Source organism: Anomalospiza imberbis, chromosome 1, assembly GCF_031753505.1.
Source record: "Anomalospiza imberbis isolate Cuckoo-Finch-1a 21T00152 chromosome 1, ASM3175350v1, whole genome shotgun sequence".
Lineage (NCBI taxonomy): Eukaryota > Metazoa > Chordata > Aves > Passeriformes > Viduidae > Anomalospiza > Anomalospiza imberbis.
In genome coordinates, this window is record NC_089681.1 from 134,993,322 (window position 1) to 135,008,070 (window position 14,749).

General features: G+C 38.3%; 1 protein-coding gene across 5 annotated transcripts in view; it reads right to left on the minus strand.

Annotated features, from left to right (window-relative positions):
* Positions 1-14,749, minus strand: part of ARHGAP21 (Rho GTPase activating protein 21) — a 112,664-nt gene that overhangs the window by 53,143 nt on the left and 44,772 nt on the right. For 4 of the 5 annotated variants that reach the window (XM_068171611.1, XM_068171628.1, XM_068171629.1 and 1 more), the window contains 2 exons: positions 12,957-13,139; positions 7,134-7,158 (listed from right to left, as the gene is read on the minus strand). In XM_068171611.1, the coding sequence (XP_068027712.1) occupies positions 7,134-7,158; positions 12,957-13,139 (208 nt within the window). Of the gene's footprint in view, positions 1-7,133; positions 7,159-12,956; positions 13,140-14,749 lie in introns of those variants that run through there. The other variant, XM_068171638.1, reaches the window with a different exon arrangement.

A 14,749-nucleotide genomic window follows, 5' to 3' on the forward strand; every position in this document is an offset into this window, starting at 1 on the left:
GCTTAAACAAAGACAGTAAGGAATCAGTAGAGTCTTAATAATAAGGTCCTTAGTCTAGACAACCAAAGTTAAGAAAAAGTAGCCTGAAGAAGCATTAGCACCTGTAAATCAAATGCAAGACAAAGACAGAAAACCTATTTATTGCAAGAAGGTTTTTCTGAGCCAGTATATTTTTCATAATTTTGTGCAAATCTTTTAATTAATCAGAGACTACATAACACTTACAATAACCACGGAGATCACAGTAAAATCTAGAAACTAAAATTAGTGCCTTGTTTTAACTTTTGTTCAAATGACTGCAAAATAAAGACTTTATTCATGGAACATATCATGGAATCATTAATGATCTAACCATTATACAGCCTGGATATGAGCTGAGACTTCAAGTCAATAATGTCTTCACAGACTGACAGGAGAAAACAAGTCTCCCATTGCAAAATTAAAAGGAAGCTTTCCGGACACATGTTTAACAGGCCACAAGTGGCAGAGGGGAATATGTTGCACTAGCAACCACCACATTTGCAAAATATTAGAATTCAAAAATGCTTTCCCTGATAAAAGGAAGTATTTAAAAAAATACAACTACTTTTAAACAGAAGAGTAGAATTAAGACTAGGTAACATTTAAAACTGACTTACATCTAGGAGGGTAATACTCAGCAAAGCTTCTCCTAACTCCCCCAGATTTGACATAGAAATTAATTTTATCTAGGTGCCAATTCTAGCTTAATCCCCTAAAAATCTAGTTTGAAATACAAGGAACGTAATCAGTATTGTATCAAATGCAGTAACTATGACTTAGTTTAAAAACTACTCTCTGCAGACCAGACAGTATTACTGTACTGCTCTATGATTCACCTGGAAAACAAAATGACATGGCATAAGTTATGCTATATAATCTGCCAACACACTACAACCTAGCAACAAGGACTTCGTTTCTCTGAAGTCATTAACCTTTTGATATAAAACACAGATTAAAACATCTGAGTCATAAAGACTATGCAAAGAACAACCTTTACATCCTGAACAGGAAAGGAAAAAAAAAATCTCATGCCAAAATGCTATTGCTGACAGAGCTCTTTCTATTGACCTGCAGAACACAAACCAGCAAGTGTTGGAACGCAGTATAGTACATACTTTCTTACAAAGTCTCTCCAGCTAGCCACTGCTTAAAAACATGCCATTACTCCTCTTCAAAAAGGTGAGGAAAAAAAAATCTGCTGCTCTGGACAGCTGAACTGTGCTTAGAAATCCTCATAATACATCAATTCAATAAAGTCTACAGAAGTTTGTAAAATAACTTCTTGTAGAACATTTTTATTCCCAGCCCTGTGCTCAGCAGATAGTGAAAGGATGACTTTTACATTCAAGAAACCAGCCTCATGAAACACCTCAGATTAATCAATTAAGACAGGCTCTTGTGCACATCTTTCTCTGACTCAAGGAGGAGGAACATTCCTCTTGAGCATGAAGATCTAACAAGTATGCTTTTGGGCATCCAAGGCATTTGAGCGCTACTGGTTCAACAACGGCTGAGCGGCACGGATTCTTGGGATGCCTTTCAGGCAAAGGGAGGGGAACAGATACAGCACAGCAAATACTTCCAATCGATTACTCAATCAAAAACCTGTTAATCATTTCCCAAACTACTCCAAAAAGGTTGCTGAATGTACAGCAGAACTTACATTTCTTAACTGAGATTATATTTAATTAAATATAAATCACAAACCTGTCAGGACTACATCTAACTGAGGGAGGCCAACTGAGGAATCCCTCTAACTGAGAGATCATTCTACATATTATAATCTACAAACTGAATTTCACACATAGTAAGCATTTCTCCACTAGCAATCCACTCTGGAAGAGGAGCCCAAAGGTCTCAGCCCAGTCCCGACAGAGCTTATCTCACCCACTGTCAAGCTCAAAGCAACTCAACTGAAAAACACCAGCTGAAATACAGGGATGAGCCTCTGAAAGAATGTGATAAGTAAATTAGTGCTGTTGAGTCATTTAGCAGAGAAATACTTGGCATTCAACTCTCTAACACAGGAAAAATACATTCTTATTTCTCAAAGCACCTCTGGCATTTTGATTAGGCAACTCCAAAATGGTATTTCTTCTTTTGCTTACTTTTCTGTTAAACCATTTGAGTAATACAACCTCAACCCTATCTACATGCCAAGGCAGGGGGAGAAGATGAGAAAATAATTTGGCAATGTTATTGAAAGTATGTAACACAGTTTCAGCTTAGTTACAAGCTCTCCAAAACTGTTTTCTCATTGCATCATTTGCCATTACTATGACTTTATTCAATCCTCTCAAATGAAACCTTTTTAAGTTTAAAATTTAATCTATGATTAGTCTAGAGGATTTACTATAGTCATTAGATAAGCATAGAGCAATACAATTTTTATCTAGAGCGGTGACTCTACGGACCCTCCCTTAAATCCTTGGGAATTACACTTCATGTTTTTATTCAAAGTCAAAGATCATTTGAATTCAACAGAAACCACTGAGAAACATTATACATGTGACAAGCTGGAAAATGAATCCATTAGACAGTCTGGATGTACTATAAGGGTGTTCCCTTATAGGAATCATCTGGCTCTGGTCTTAGTGGAAAACTGAATGAGCCCTCTTTTTGCATTCTCAACATTTAGATGTCAAAAAATTAACTGGGATCAAAAATCCACAAGAAAGGACAATTTACTGTCCCACTATCCTGAAGCATTACTCTTACACACCTCTTGTCTTTTACTCCTAATTCTACTATCATATACCTTGGACCCTAACACCCCAGCCATCTATGACCCTTCCACATATTTGCTTTCATGTTCATCCTCTTGTTCTGATCTACCTTGTTCCCATCATCACAGGCACAATATGCTTATTTCATAACAGACTGAGCCGACATACCATGATGTTAAAAAACATGGGATTAAATTAAATCCTGGGAGAACATAAACACATTACAGAAATCAACAGTCTCTTAAAAGAAATGAAATATTAAAAACTCCATGCCTTATGTAAGCAGCAGTAATGCAGGGGAAAAAACCTTTTCCTGCATTTTTTCCACCCTTCTCTCAAAGGCTCTACCTTACCAAAGCAGACTTGCACAGAGCTGAAGGAGGCCAGGTAATAAATTGCAACTATTTAGCATAAACAATTGAAGGGTAGAAACTTTTGTACATATTTAGGCATGTTAAAAAAAAAAAGCCTGGTGATAAAGTTTAATGTTCTAGATTTCTCAGTGAAAATATGTCTAAGGCCTCATTAATAAGCACACACTGGGTCTCTACAGGAAATACACTGAATGATATATCTAAGTTGACTTTCATTTTTATGGGAAAATGAGCTCCTAGTTGCTACAGGTACTTCTACATAGAAATACAGATAAAAGTACAAAAAGCAAGAACATCATACTATTAAAAAAAAAAGATACTGGATTATAATGATATTGGATTTCCAGGTACTGTGTTAGACACAAAATAGCTTATTTCTACTAAAAGATAAAATTTCTTTCAATCTGTTTATGCTTATCACTGTTCACTTTAATCACAATCACCAAGCCAAAATTTTTTGAAGAAAAACATGTTTTAGGACAATTTACAAGAAACTACTTTCATATGTACCAAACCTGTGTTTTGGCATTTACAGGTTAAGTAATGTTTGAAGGACAACATACAGAATCATATTACATCACAATCAAATCAAATGGCATGAACTCTTCCTCCAGCTCCACTCATTAGGTCTTGACTGACCTAATGAGGTGCAAGTTTTTAATAAGAATGCTAGGTTTTTAATAGGTATAGGTATTTTTCAGTCTGGCTCCAAATATTCCTAATATGCTCTCCTGGAAGACTTCTATCTGTGAGATGCCACTTAAATAAATAACTGAGTATTGAAACAGGGCAGCTCCAGAAAATAGGAAGAATGGAAAACTAAGAGCAAGGCACCCTCAAAACACACAAAATAAATACTCCAAGTTATTTCTGGGAGTAACAACTCCAAGAAATATGTAATACAGGCTGGTCAGTATAACAGAGATTCTCTGGTAAGCAGTAGAAGCTGATAAAAGTTTCCAATCAGTGACCAGTGAATCCACCATGGAAAATCTGTATCTTCTGATAAAATGCACCTGGTTAGAGAAGCCTTTCAATGACTTGGCTTAAGATCAACAACCTGGAGCAGTGAAAGTAGGAAAAGAATTGAAAATCTTAAAATATTAACTACAAAATGTTGACCCTAAATCTGTTGTGATGCCCTTCCAGCACATAACAGGGTGCTAAAGTCTCCCACAAGAAGCAGCACGTGCTTCCTCCACCTCTTGTCTGAAGAAAGCCTTGGCTACCTCTTCCATGAGAGGGCAGCAGCAGACACCCACCAAAACACTGCCCACAAATCCTGGCCACAGGCTCTAAACCAGCTCCTCATCCATCCCAAGCCAGAGCTCCATGCATCCCTGCTGTTCTCACAACTGGAACACAAAGGCAACTCGACCCCTACGGTCTCCCAGCCCGTTCTCTACTCATCCACTGCAGCACCCTGGCCCTCTGCTGTGGGATATCCCACCACTCCTTTGAGCGAGTGTGCAGGGGCTTCAGCAAGCTCCTGAAAAACGCACGAGAGCTCCCTGCTATTGTCCTGTAGGCTCTCTCTTGTTCATGTGCATACAGTTGAGGTGGTCTCTTTCTGTTCCTGCTGTTGACCATGAAGTGTGTCTTGGTCACAGCATCCTAACTCCTTTGCCTGACAACCCAATCTTGCTTTTAGGCCATCATCTCCCTCTGGTGTCATTCCTAGTTAAGAGCTCTCCTGGACAAATTGGCATTACCTTCCATTATAAACGCTTTGAAACCTTACTGCTTACCAAAAGGAAGATTACTGCAAGCCAGGAGCTTGATCTAACTATATACTAAAATTCTATACCAGAACCTAAAAAATATAAAAAAAATTCTTTCACTGTTAGAATACATCAAACAGGGTACATGCTTTTATCTTCTGCCCTCTAGACTTAATTAGGTGCTTTGATCCTTTGGAAAAATATTCAAGTGGTCTCAATGAAAGGCAATAACAATAGAGATGCTTTTATCCACACTCACCTAATCAAATATATAAATGCTGAATTTGACAAGAAACCCTCATTTTTAACAGGTAAGCTTAATCTCTGACAAGGGCAAAGCATAAAGGGCAGGTAATTATAAATTTTCACTGAAAACTGACACAAAAAAGACATTTCTGCACTGGCACACACTGCTCCACAAAAACGAAATGTTTGGATCCCCTTAGCTTAGTCTTTCAGAGAGGCAAGATCAAGCGAATTAGGTGAATTACCGCGTACAAACTTTAAAAGAAGTGTTTCTCAACACGGTGTTTTCAGTTAATTTCGGCAGGGCTTCACAGAGGCCGTTTTCCCAATTGGACTGCAATGCACGGGCCCGCCACCAGGTGGCTCCAGCGCCCGGCGCGTTTCCACCGGAGCGGCTCCGTCCCGTGCTGCGCCGCGGAGCGCTCCGGCAATCCCGGGATAACCCTGCACGGAACTTCTGCCCCACCTGCTGCTGCTCAACAAGCATCACTCCTGCGAACATGCGAAATGCCACGTGCGTTGTTCCTCATTTTCTCCGCACAAGCTGCCTACTCCCCTTATTTGGGAACAAGCAACCTGCAACAACGTAAATAAAGATCTCATCCACCCCGTACCCCCAAAGATCATGTCAAATGCTGGAGAAAAGTGTCTAACACATTTCGTCCATTTTGCTATTTTTAAAGGTTTAATACACAAAATTGGCAAGTTGATTTTTACTGACATCCACATCCTCTGCCTCACAGTCATTTCTTCTCTTTCCAGGGGGACAAGTCCAACCTTCTCTCATTCATGAGAATGCTGTTCACTTTCAGGGCATTTGTGCCCTCTGATCTGTATTTCAAGGCGTACAACATACCATGGTGCTATAAATAAGCAATAGCTGAGCTGTAATTCATGGGTTTAGAAGCTACATAAAAATTTCCAGAAAGTAATCTTGTTTCCACCTTTACAGGTCTCATGGTGAACTAAGTATTTGTTTACTGCTGTTTTTCCCTACTGAAAAATAGCTCCCAGATAACATTTTAGATAAACAGACCTACATTACATCTTTAGCTGCCTGAGCTCTCCCTGTAAGAACAAGAACACCACTGAACTTTTCTCTGGACCACAAGTGGTGTCTTCCACACTGGTCTGGCACAAAAGATCAACTCCCTTCCCCCTTCCTAAAGGAATCTGCCTTTTCCTAAGTCAAAACAGATACAGGATGCTTCAAGTCTGGGGAGTGATAAGAAGTATGAAGAGATTAACTTCTCACTGTTTAACACACAGGTGATGACAGCTGAGTAAAACTAGGAGGATGAAATTAATCAATCCATCTGATTCCAAGAGAAAAGGAAGTTCAAATAAATTCATACTTCCCAAAATGCTTCTAATATATCACAGCTACACAAAGGAAACAGAAACAGGAATTCAGACATACTCTTTGTCTTCCAGCTAAAGGAGGTACTTAAAGCTACACTGAGAGCAGGTGCCATGCATTGCTACAAATGAGAACCCACCACCAGAAGCAGCAGCCAGCCCATGCTGTCCCCCAGGCAGCTGCACTGCCGTGGCAGGCAGGCAGAGCACTGGGGGAACCCTGCACGGGGCACTCGGTGCACATAATCCCACTGCCCCCTGTACCTCACCATCATGGCAGACTGGGGAATCAAAGTGGGAATGGGGTCCCAAGCTGGAAACCATTTTTCTTCAATCAACATGTTTTTCACTCTTTTAAAGGAACAGTAAGATATCAGCAAAAAGGAAGCATGGATGCCAAAGAGAAACTTCAATTAACTCGGATGGAGATTTACCAAAAATTTATAAAAATTAAATTCATGAGTGAATTAAGAAAGAAAGCAGACAAAGGCAATGTGAGAGGGAGAAAGCTATGAAAATGGAGGGGAACTGACTGGCACAAGCTAGAATTAAGTGACTGATCAATGAGCTTGATGCTCACACTGAAGTGATTTTAAATTTCCAGCTCTTAGGTAGCAATTCAGGTCTATTACACAGCTGAAGCATTCAATATACTGGATCTATAAGAGAGTAAAAACAAGACATACCTTGTCTATTCCCATTCTCTTCATCCTAAAGAGGAAGAAAGAGTGCATATTAAAAATTCAATAAATGGAAAAAAAATGCATAGGCAGCTCTAAGATACAAAGACTTGAAGTGAACTGGTAAAGGTTAAGTCTGTATTTTGGTACCTCCTACTTTCTCCACAACTATTCAACTTACAGAATTATGACTTTTATTCTGAGAATGTAGAGTAATAGCTATTTTAAGAGCAACAGGTAATCACAATCCTATGAAACATTCCCAAAGAAACAACATGAACAGGATTATGTGAAAACAAATGTAATAAACCCCATGAAATACTACCATGAAGCCTCATAGTGCACTGTGTGTTGTTGCAAGCATGTTTCACCCTGAAAGCCAGGCAGGAAAGGTTACACTTTAACCACCTAACCATTCAAAGCTACATATGCAAGAGATACAAAATATTTTGTAAGCAAGGTCTGAATATGCTTCCTGAAATTTGAACCAAGCTTGTTTTGCCTTCAGTACTACGACTACTACTACTAGGAGAAAATATGTACCCCAAACACTGTTTAGTAACAACCTTGAAGAATCTCCTTCTGCTCACTGATCCCAAAAATCACACAACTGGAAAGCACTTGGGGAAAATTGCATGCTTAAACAAAAAAACAAACAAACAAAAAAATCCCCTTATTTTACTTTCTTGTCAACATTTTGGTATGAAGATCACCGTTAACCTTGTCTACGAAGTTCTACCATTTAAGAAGCAAAATTATCTAACTAGGAAAATAGCTGCTTGCTTTCTAAACTTCATAGAATAATAAATGCTTAAATACAATTTCTGAGTCTAATAGGTAGTATTTGAAAAATATTTCTAACTACTCATCTCAGCTAATTAGAACAGCTTTGTCCTGACGGAAGGAGCAAGGAAATGACCATAGAAATAATTTTCACCTGGATATTTCCTCCTACTTCTAGATGGACTAAGTCAGAATTTCTAGTTATTTTGTATTTAAAGCAAAGTCACTGTTTTTCAAATTATGTAAGCTCAAAGCAACTACATACTGACCTGAGCAATCCATTCAAGAGAGAAAGACTTGAAGAAAGAGAGGAAATAAGACCCAGATATGAACACTGTTTAATGGTGAGGATGAAACAAGTCTGTCCTAGCAGAAACAGATTTCTTACAAGGCATACAGAAGTTCTGCTGGAGCTTTCAAAGATATTACAGAAAGATAACTTTAAGGAACAAAAAGGAATAAAAGAATTCCCCCAAACCCAAAATACAGAGTTAACAAAAATCTAGCATATATTCTACTTTTAAAAAATCATTATAATTGTCACTGTGCCCTAAGAGTGTATCTCTAAGTTGGACAGTCCTGTCTGCCCTATACTTTGGTAAAAGTGGCACACTAGAAGGTAAGTACCATGACTGTTTACTCTAGGAGCCCTGTAACACTCAGCTGGTTTTGAACTACAATCAGCAGCCCAGAATTAGACACAGGTAACTTCTGCATATTTTGAGTTGTGGCTCTATCTGTCAAGTGAAAAAACATCTTTACGACATGAAATATTAGAACTCATAATCTGAAAAATCTGGGTTACATCTATGGGAGGCTAATTGGTTTGATGCTATATAACAAACATTTTTGAAGAAAAAAATTAGCTCATGTAGAAATGCCATAATTTATTAAATACTGCAGTGGGTTTTTGTCAGTTTTGTCACTGGTCATGCAAAGTTCCGTTACCAAAGACAGCTGCAAAATATTAGTTTTTCATGGTATCAAGCCAAAGAGATCAGGCTTTGAAAAATGGAATGAATGCTTTATAACACCAGTGTTTTGAAACCAGCTTTCCCTCCTACATCTACCCCTCACACGTGGCAAGATGTCAGTATATGCTGCATCCATACCTGAAGAGAAGAATTTATTACTTACTGGCTTCTCAGACAAATGAACTTGGGAGAACAAACATCACATGCAGAAACTGTGTTTCTAACAAATCCTAATGAACACCTGATGTTAAAGGCATTATGCAACACTTGCTTTCTGCAATGCTAGCTTAAGAAATCTTCCACACATTCCATAATCACTTTCTTAAGCGAAAGCAGGCAAGGGAAGCAAGCACAATACATAAATCAGCTATTCCTGAACGTGCAGCTTTTCCCAGTTTGGTGTGTCCCCACAGAAGCACAGTCAAGTGCTTCTGCCAAAACGAAACGTGTCAAACCACATCCTCAATTTCCAAGGTCATTTTTCACACAGAGCTGTCCCTCCCAAGAGACTGACCAGACAACAGTTTTGGTTTTTTTTCCAAAACCTATCACAATGTTAAGAAGTTAATTAAGGCAATCACAGTGAGAAAGAGACCCTTGATTTGTACTTAAATAGCTGTTTTATGCAGGAACTATGAAAAGATAGTAGAACTTAGCAAAATACCCTGAATTTGACCTAGACCCACACTACTACATATATATGGAGTGCTAAAAGAATTAGACAAAAATGTTATATATAAATAATGATATAAATAATCAAAATGCAACATACTAGCATTCCATTATAAAATATGCAGAGACACTTCCCTGAATTGATCATAAACAATCATTTTCACATGGGAAAAGAGTGTCACAAATAAAAAAATCACCTGAAGTCCTGAAGTACTATCAGGAGTTTATGTATCAAGACAAGAGTGTTTTGGGACTCAGAGCAGTCAGCCATGCCTTGGAGGCAGATCTGCCTAGATCTCCTTCCTTGCAGCAAATTCTTCAGACAATAAAGAAAAAGGCTTTACAACTGAACAAAGGTTTTATTAGACTAACAACTAGAAACGGAACTTCTCAAAAATTAAAAGCTCATCACCTCAAACACATCTAATCAGAGAACAGATTATACATTTTATAAAGTAATACCCACTCTTCTCCACTCAAATATATTCTCTGGCATGCAGTTCTTTGCTTCCAAGAAAATTCACCTCAGTGGCTTTCCAAGCAGCAGCATCCTCCAGCATATACAAAGCTCATCTTTCAATTCCCATTGAGTATGTAGCAGTGGAGTGATCTTTACCACACCCTGCAGGCTAAGAATATTATGCTCTATGTTCTAGAGATGCTACTGTTCCCCCGTGAAGAATCTTGTCCTCCTCTTCCCACAGGATTTCACCTGACTCACTAACAGCTTTTTCAAACATGCAAAACACAAGCAACAGGAGCAGAACTTTGAATGGAGAGATTTTCACCAGTATTTCTGAATGGAAACCTACAGTAGGTATTTAAAATCAAAAACATGATATATCCACAAAAATGTGAAAGACTGCTCAAAAGCACTTTAAGTATTTTTCTTTCCTTTCACTACCTCTACTAGTTAATGTTGATTTGTAGTAAAATTTAAGAGATCGTAGGGCAAGCTTACCTTGAGGGGATGGGGGGGAAGGGGCAGGGAGGAATTAACAAACACTAAAATTAAAGGAGCTAGAATCCTTTTTACCCTCGGGTAAACAATACAAACTTCTGCACTGATCTAGAGGGAAAACACCAGCATTCCACTGACACTTGTGATAACAAAGGGGCTGTGGCTCTGAGAAACAGGTCAAGGACTTGAGTGACTCCAGCTGTTATGTTAAGGGCATCATCAACATCCAGCTGTAATCTCTGTCTCATATCAGCAGTGGCTGCATCCTCAGGTGTGAAGGAGAGACAAGGCTACTACAAGATTAAAACAGTCAGAAAACCAAATAATATTCATTTTTATTATACTCCCTTTGAGGAGTGCAAAATGAAACATCTGTGACTTCTGAGGCACTTACAATTTCGATCAATGAGGAAAGAGAGGACTGATACTTGAGCTTACAATCAATGACAGAGATTGTAATTAGCTGGTAACCTTATCTGATCAAAGATCCTACTGAACAGCTGAGAAATCAGATTTGCCTCATATTAGGATCAGGCTGACAATAGGTGAATTTCATTTTTTTGTACCGTAACTCAGCTACATCGATTTCTACAAAAGCCACCTTATGAATACTCCTAAGTAATAAGATCTGGTTTTTTTTCCGCTTCACCTCATGGACACTAAAAGGAAGAGAAGAGAATATAACCATTCAGGACAAGAGCTCTGTCCAAATGAACCTCACCATCTTTATATCTAACTGAATCCATGAATAAAGGTGTTAGAGTAACCAATCATCTCATTATTTCCTTTTCAAAATCAGACAGAAATAGGAATGAATGAACCAGAGTCTAACACATCAGAGAAGAAACAGAAAAAAATTATGAAGGCATGAAAATATCTCTTGCAGAAAAAGATGGAGTTAAGAGCTTCAAAACGAGTCTTTGAGATTTACAGGTGTTGTGCTCACTATGAACTGCTTGGGTCTCTCAAACCATTAGATATAAACAGGAGAGGAATGACTGATATTTTGTTTTTATAATGCCCTTCCCTTGTGACTGTCTCCTTTTGCATGTGAAAAACATATTGACTCCCTCAGACATCTAGCAATGGCTTTTTTCCAGAGCATATCCAGTCACTTCTTAGTTAAGGAGACTACTCTTGCTTATGCTGTTTATTTTCACCCTCAGCCCAAATGTCATTTGGTCTGCTTAAGGTTAAGGCTTCCCCACCCTCCTTCCTCTGTTTCACACTGAATTCAACCAGAGACTGCTATTACCTGTGCTCAACGACAGAAATGTTGGGATCACCTGATACTGCTAATAGCTTCACTTCCATGTAACTTCAGTCACTCCTTCTCAAGGAAAAAATTTGGCACTCAAGTGAAGGCTGAATAGCTGCAGTAAACTGGAAAAATGTGCCAATTTTCTTCTGCAAAGCTTTTTCTACTTCAAAAGAAATCTTACAGCCACCAAGGAGAGGCAAAGACAGACAACTTTACTGAAAGACACCTGCAGAGATACACGAGTCAGTTAACTTCATGCTCCTTCCAGAAAGCTTCAGTACCCATTCCCCAGCTTGGTAAGAATTTATTCTTCTGCCTAACTGGAAAAGCAAAACTGAGATGTAGCATGGCTTATGAAAACTAGTACACTTCATGCCTTTAAAATGAGCAAATGTTATTTGAACTCACTAGGAAACACCCTCTCTCAATTTTCAAATTCTTCTCATTATTAAATGGACTTTCATGGACACCCCATATTACAGCAACTTTCAAAAGCTTCAGTCACAAAAGACAACATGTACATGCTTTGAGCAAGGAAGACCAATTAGGTATTAACATTCAGATATTCTTGTTTTAAATTTCAAAAAACATAAAATACTTGAAGAAAGTTGTCTTTTAATGTAGCCCTGTATATATCTTGTTTATATTAATCTCAACTGCAGATCCTCTTTTCAGCAGAAAGAATGTAACACTGAAACACAAACTGTCCTTTTAATGTACACTGAGTTTAGGATACTCAGTCAGAAACCAAGGCAAACATTCTTCTTCATCTCTTAATGTGATGGTGTGACAAACTTCAGTTGGGGAGGGGAACAACAACAACAAAACCCAAACATCATACCCTTCAAGTCTACACTTCAGAAGAGGTACAAACTAATTAATGACACTAGCTTTGGGTAAAAAGAATCTGTACAGAGAAATACTTACCTGTTCTGCAATGACCACTGTTCTTATCCATTATATAATTACTTCTAACTGACAAACTCAGTCAATTCCATTTTACTGGAATAGATCAGCAAACAGATATTAAACAATGCCATGACCCCACCAACCTTACAAGGGATCGTTCATCTGTGTAGGACAGATCTATAAACACATTTACTTTCAAGTAAGTGGGACTTATGACCCCAAAAAGTACAAGGCTTTATATAAAGCGCTTCATTATTAATTCCACTTACTTTAAAAGAAAATTGAACTGCAGATTCCGGAGGGTAAACTATGAAGTGTCTTAAGGTGAAGCCAAAACCCTGAGATGTCCTCCTTAGCACGACAGTTTTAGGACCAGGCCAAGAGAAAGTTTCTTCCTCCTCCGATGGTGATATAGCTTCACTCTGCTCTTTTCCATCTTTATTTTTTGATGCCTAAAAGAGAAAAAGATATGCAGAGGAGTTTTAATTTGGATCATTAAAAAATAAAAAGAAAACAAGAGTAAGAATTCCCAGACATGCCTGTACACTTGAAAATAGAATTTTGCCCCCCATAACCAAAATAACTTGATGATCACTAGTATTTTCAAATGTGTGTGCTAAAGCAGCACCCCAAACAACATTGCATCTCTGGTCATACTGCACACAGAATAAAACTTAAATTTTAAATGAGGTTAGATATTTTAAAAAATCAGCATTCAACAATGAAAGACTTGAAGGAAGCACAAGAAATGCATACAGCTTGCATGTTTTATTTGCCTTCTATTTAGAGATAAACATGTGACTTCCGGGACCCCATTTCTGGCTGTACATATCTCACATACACAAGTACAAAACAAAGTTCTTCTCACACAATTCAGGGATGATTTTCTTGACTAGTATCTCCTCACTTAATACAAGTAAAACAGAACATGCAATTGGTTAGACTTCTCCAGTAAGACATTCTCCTCTAGTCATATCTACAACTTCACCTTTGCTTTTTCCACCCTTAGCTACTGTCTCTCTCAACATTTCAGTATGCAAATTCTAAACACAAAAGTAAAAATGTCCTTTCCTTTTACAGTCCTACTTCAATCCTTCCTCTCATACAGAAATAAGCAATCTTGGGTGGGTTTTTTCCATATTGGTAATTTTATATAACTATGACTCCAGCAATATATTAAAATATTTACCTTCTCAGCCTTATATAAAATCTTCCATTTCAACTTTCAAAGTGAGTGCCATACCAGCACTCAAAGGCAGGAGACACAAAGAGAGCATGCAAAATTCTATGACCCTCCTCTAAAGATTCTGGTTCAACGATGCGTGAAACAAATTTAGATACCAGAGCCTATAGCCTATTCAAAGGGTATTCAAACAGAAATAATAGTCTTCTTGTCCTCCAGCAGCTCTGCTGCTGTGGCTCAGCAACTGGCTGATCAGTGCCAGAATTCACTGCTTGGTTTCTCCCTGTCCTGCTCTAAAATAATCTCTTTTGCTTCAGTCTTAAGAGCTGGAATCTCGAACTAAAGTGCTAGTTGGCAAGGTGGACTCAGCCAACATCTACAGAGAAGACAGAGCCTTTCCACTCTAACCACAAGGAGAGCAACACATATTACTACAAGGAAAATATTGCAGCTCCTTGGTGAAAGTTAATCCACCAGAAAAACATTTTGCATTCAGGTATGTAAAACACAATACATTTGTCCGCAGAAACCCACATCTTGCTTTTATCCAACAAGGAGAACCAGCAAATGCTACCAAGTGCTCCAAAGACCAGCCTCCCTACCTCCAACAACCCTGTTTTCAGCAAGAAAAAAATCATACAAATGGACACTACAGCCAAGCCAAGAAATAGAACTTCTTCAGGAACAAGAATATATGGAGAAACCAGAGCAGCCTGACAGCCTGCTCTTCCAAACAGCCTGGGAGAATTAATGCAGATTTTGGAGAGAACAGTTATAAATATCAAGGACCCCATCTCAGCCTAGTCTGTCCTCATCTATCATCTTCATTCATGTTTTGATGTGTTAGTGTGAAACTGAGAAGACTCTGCAATTAGATGA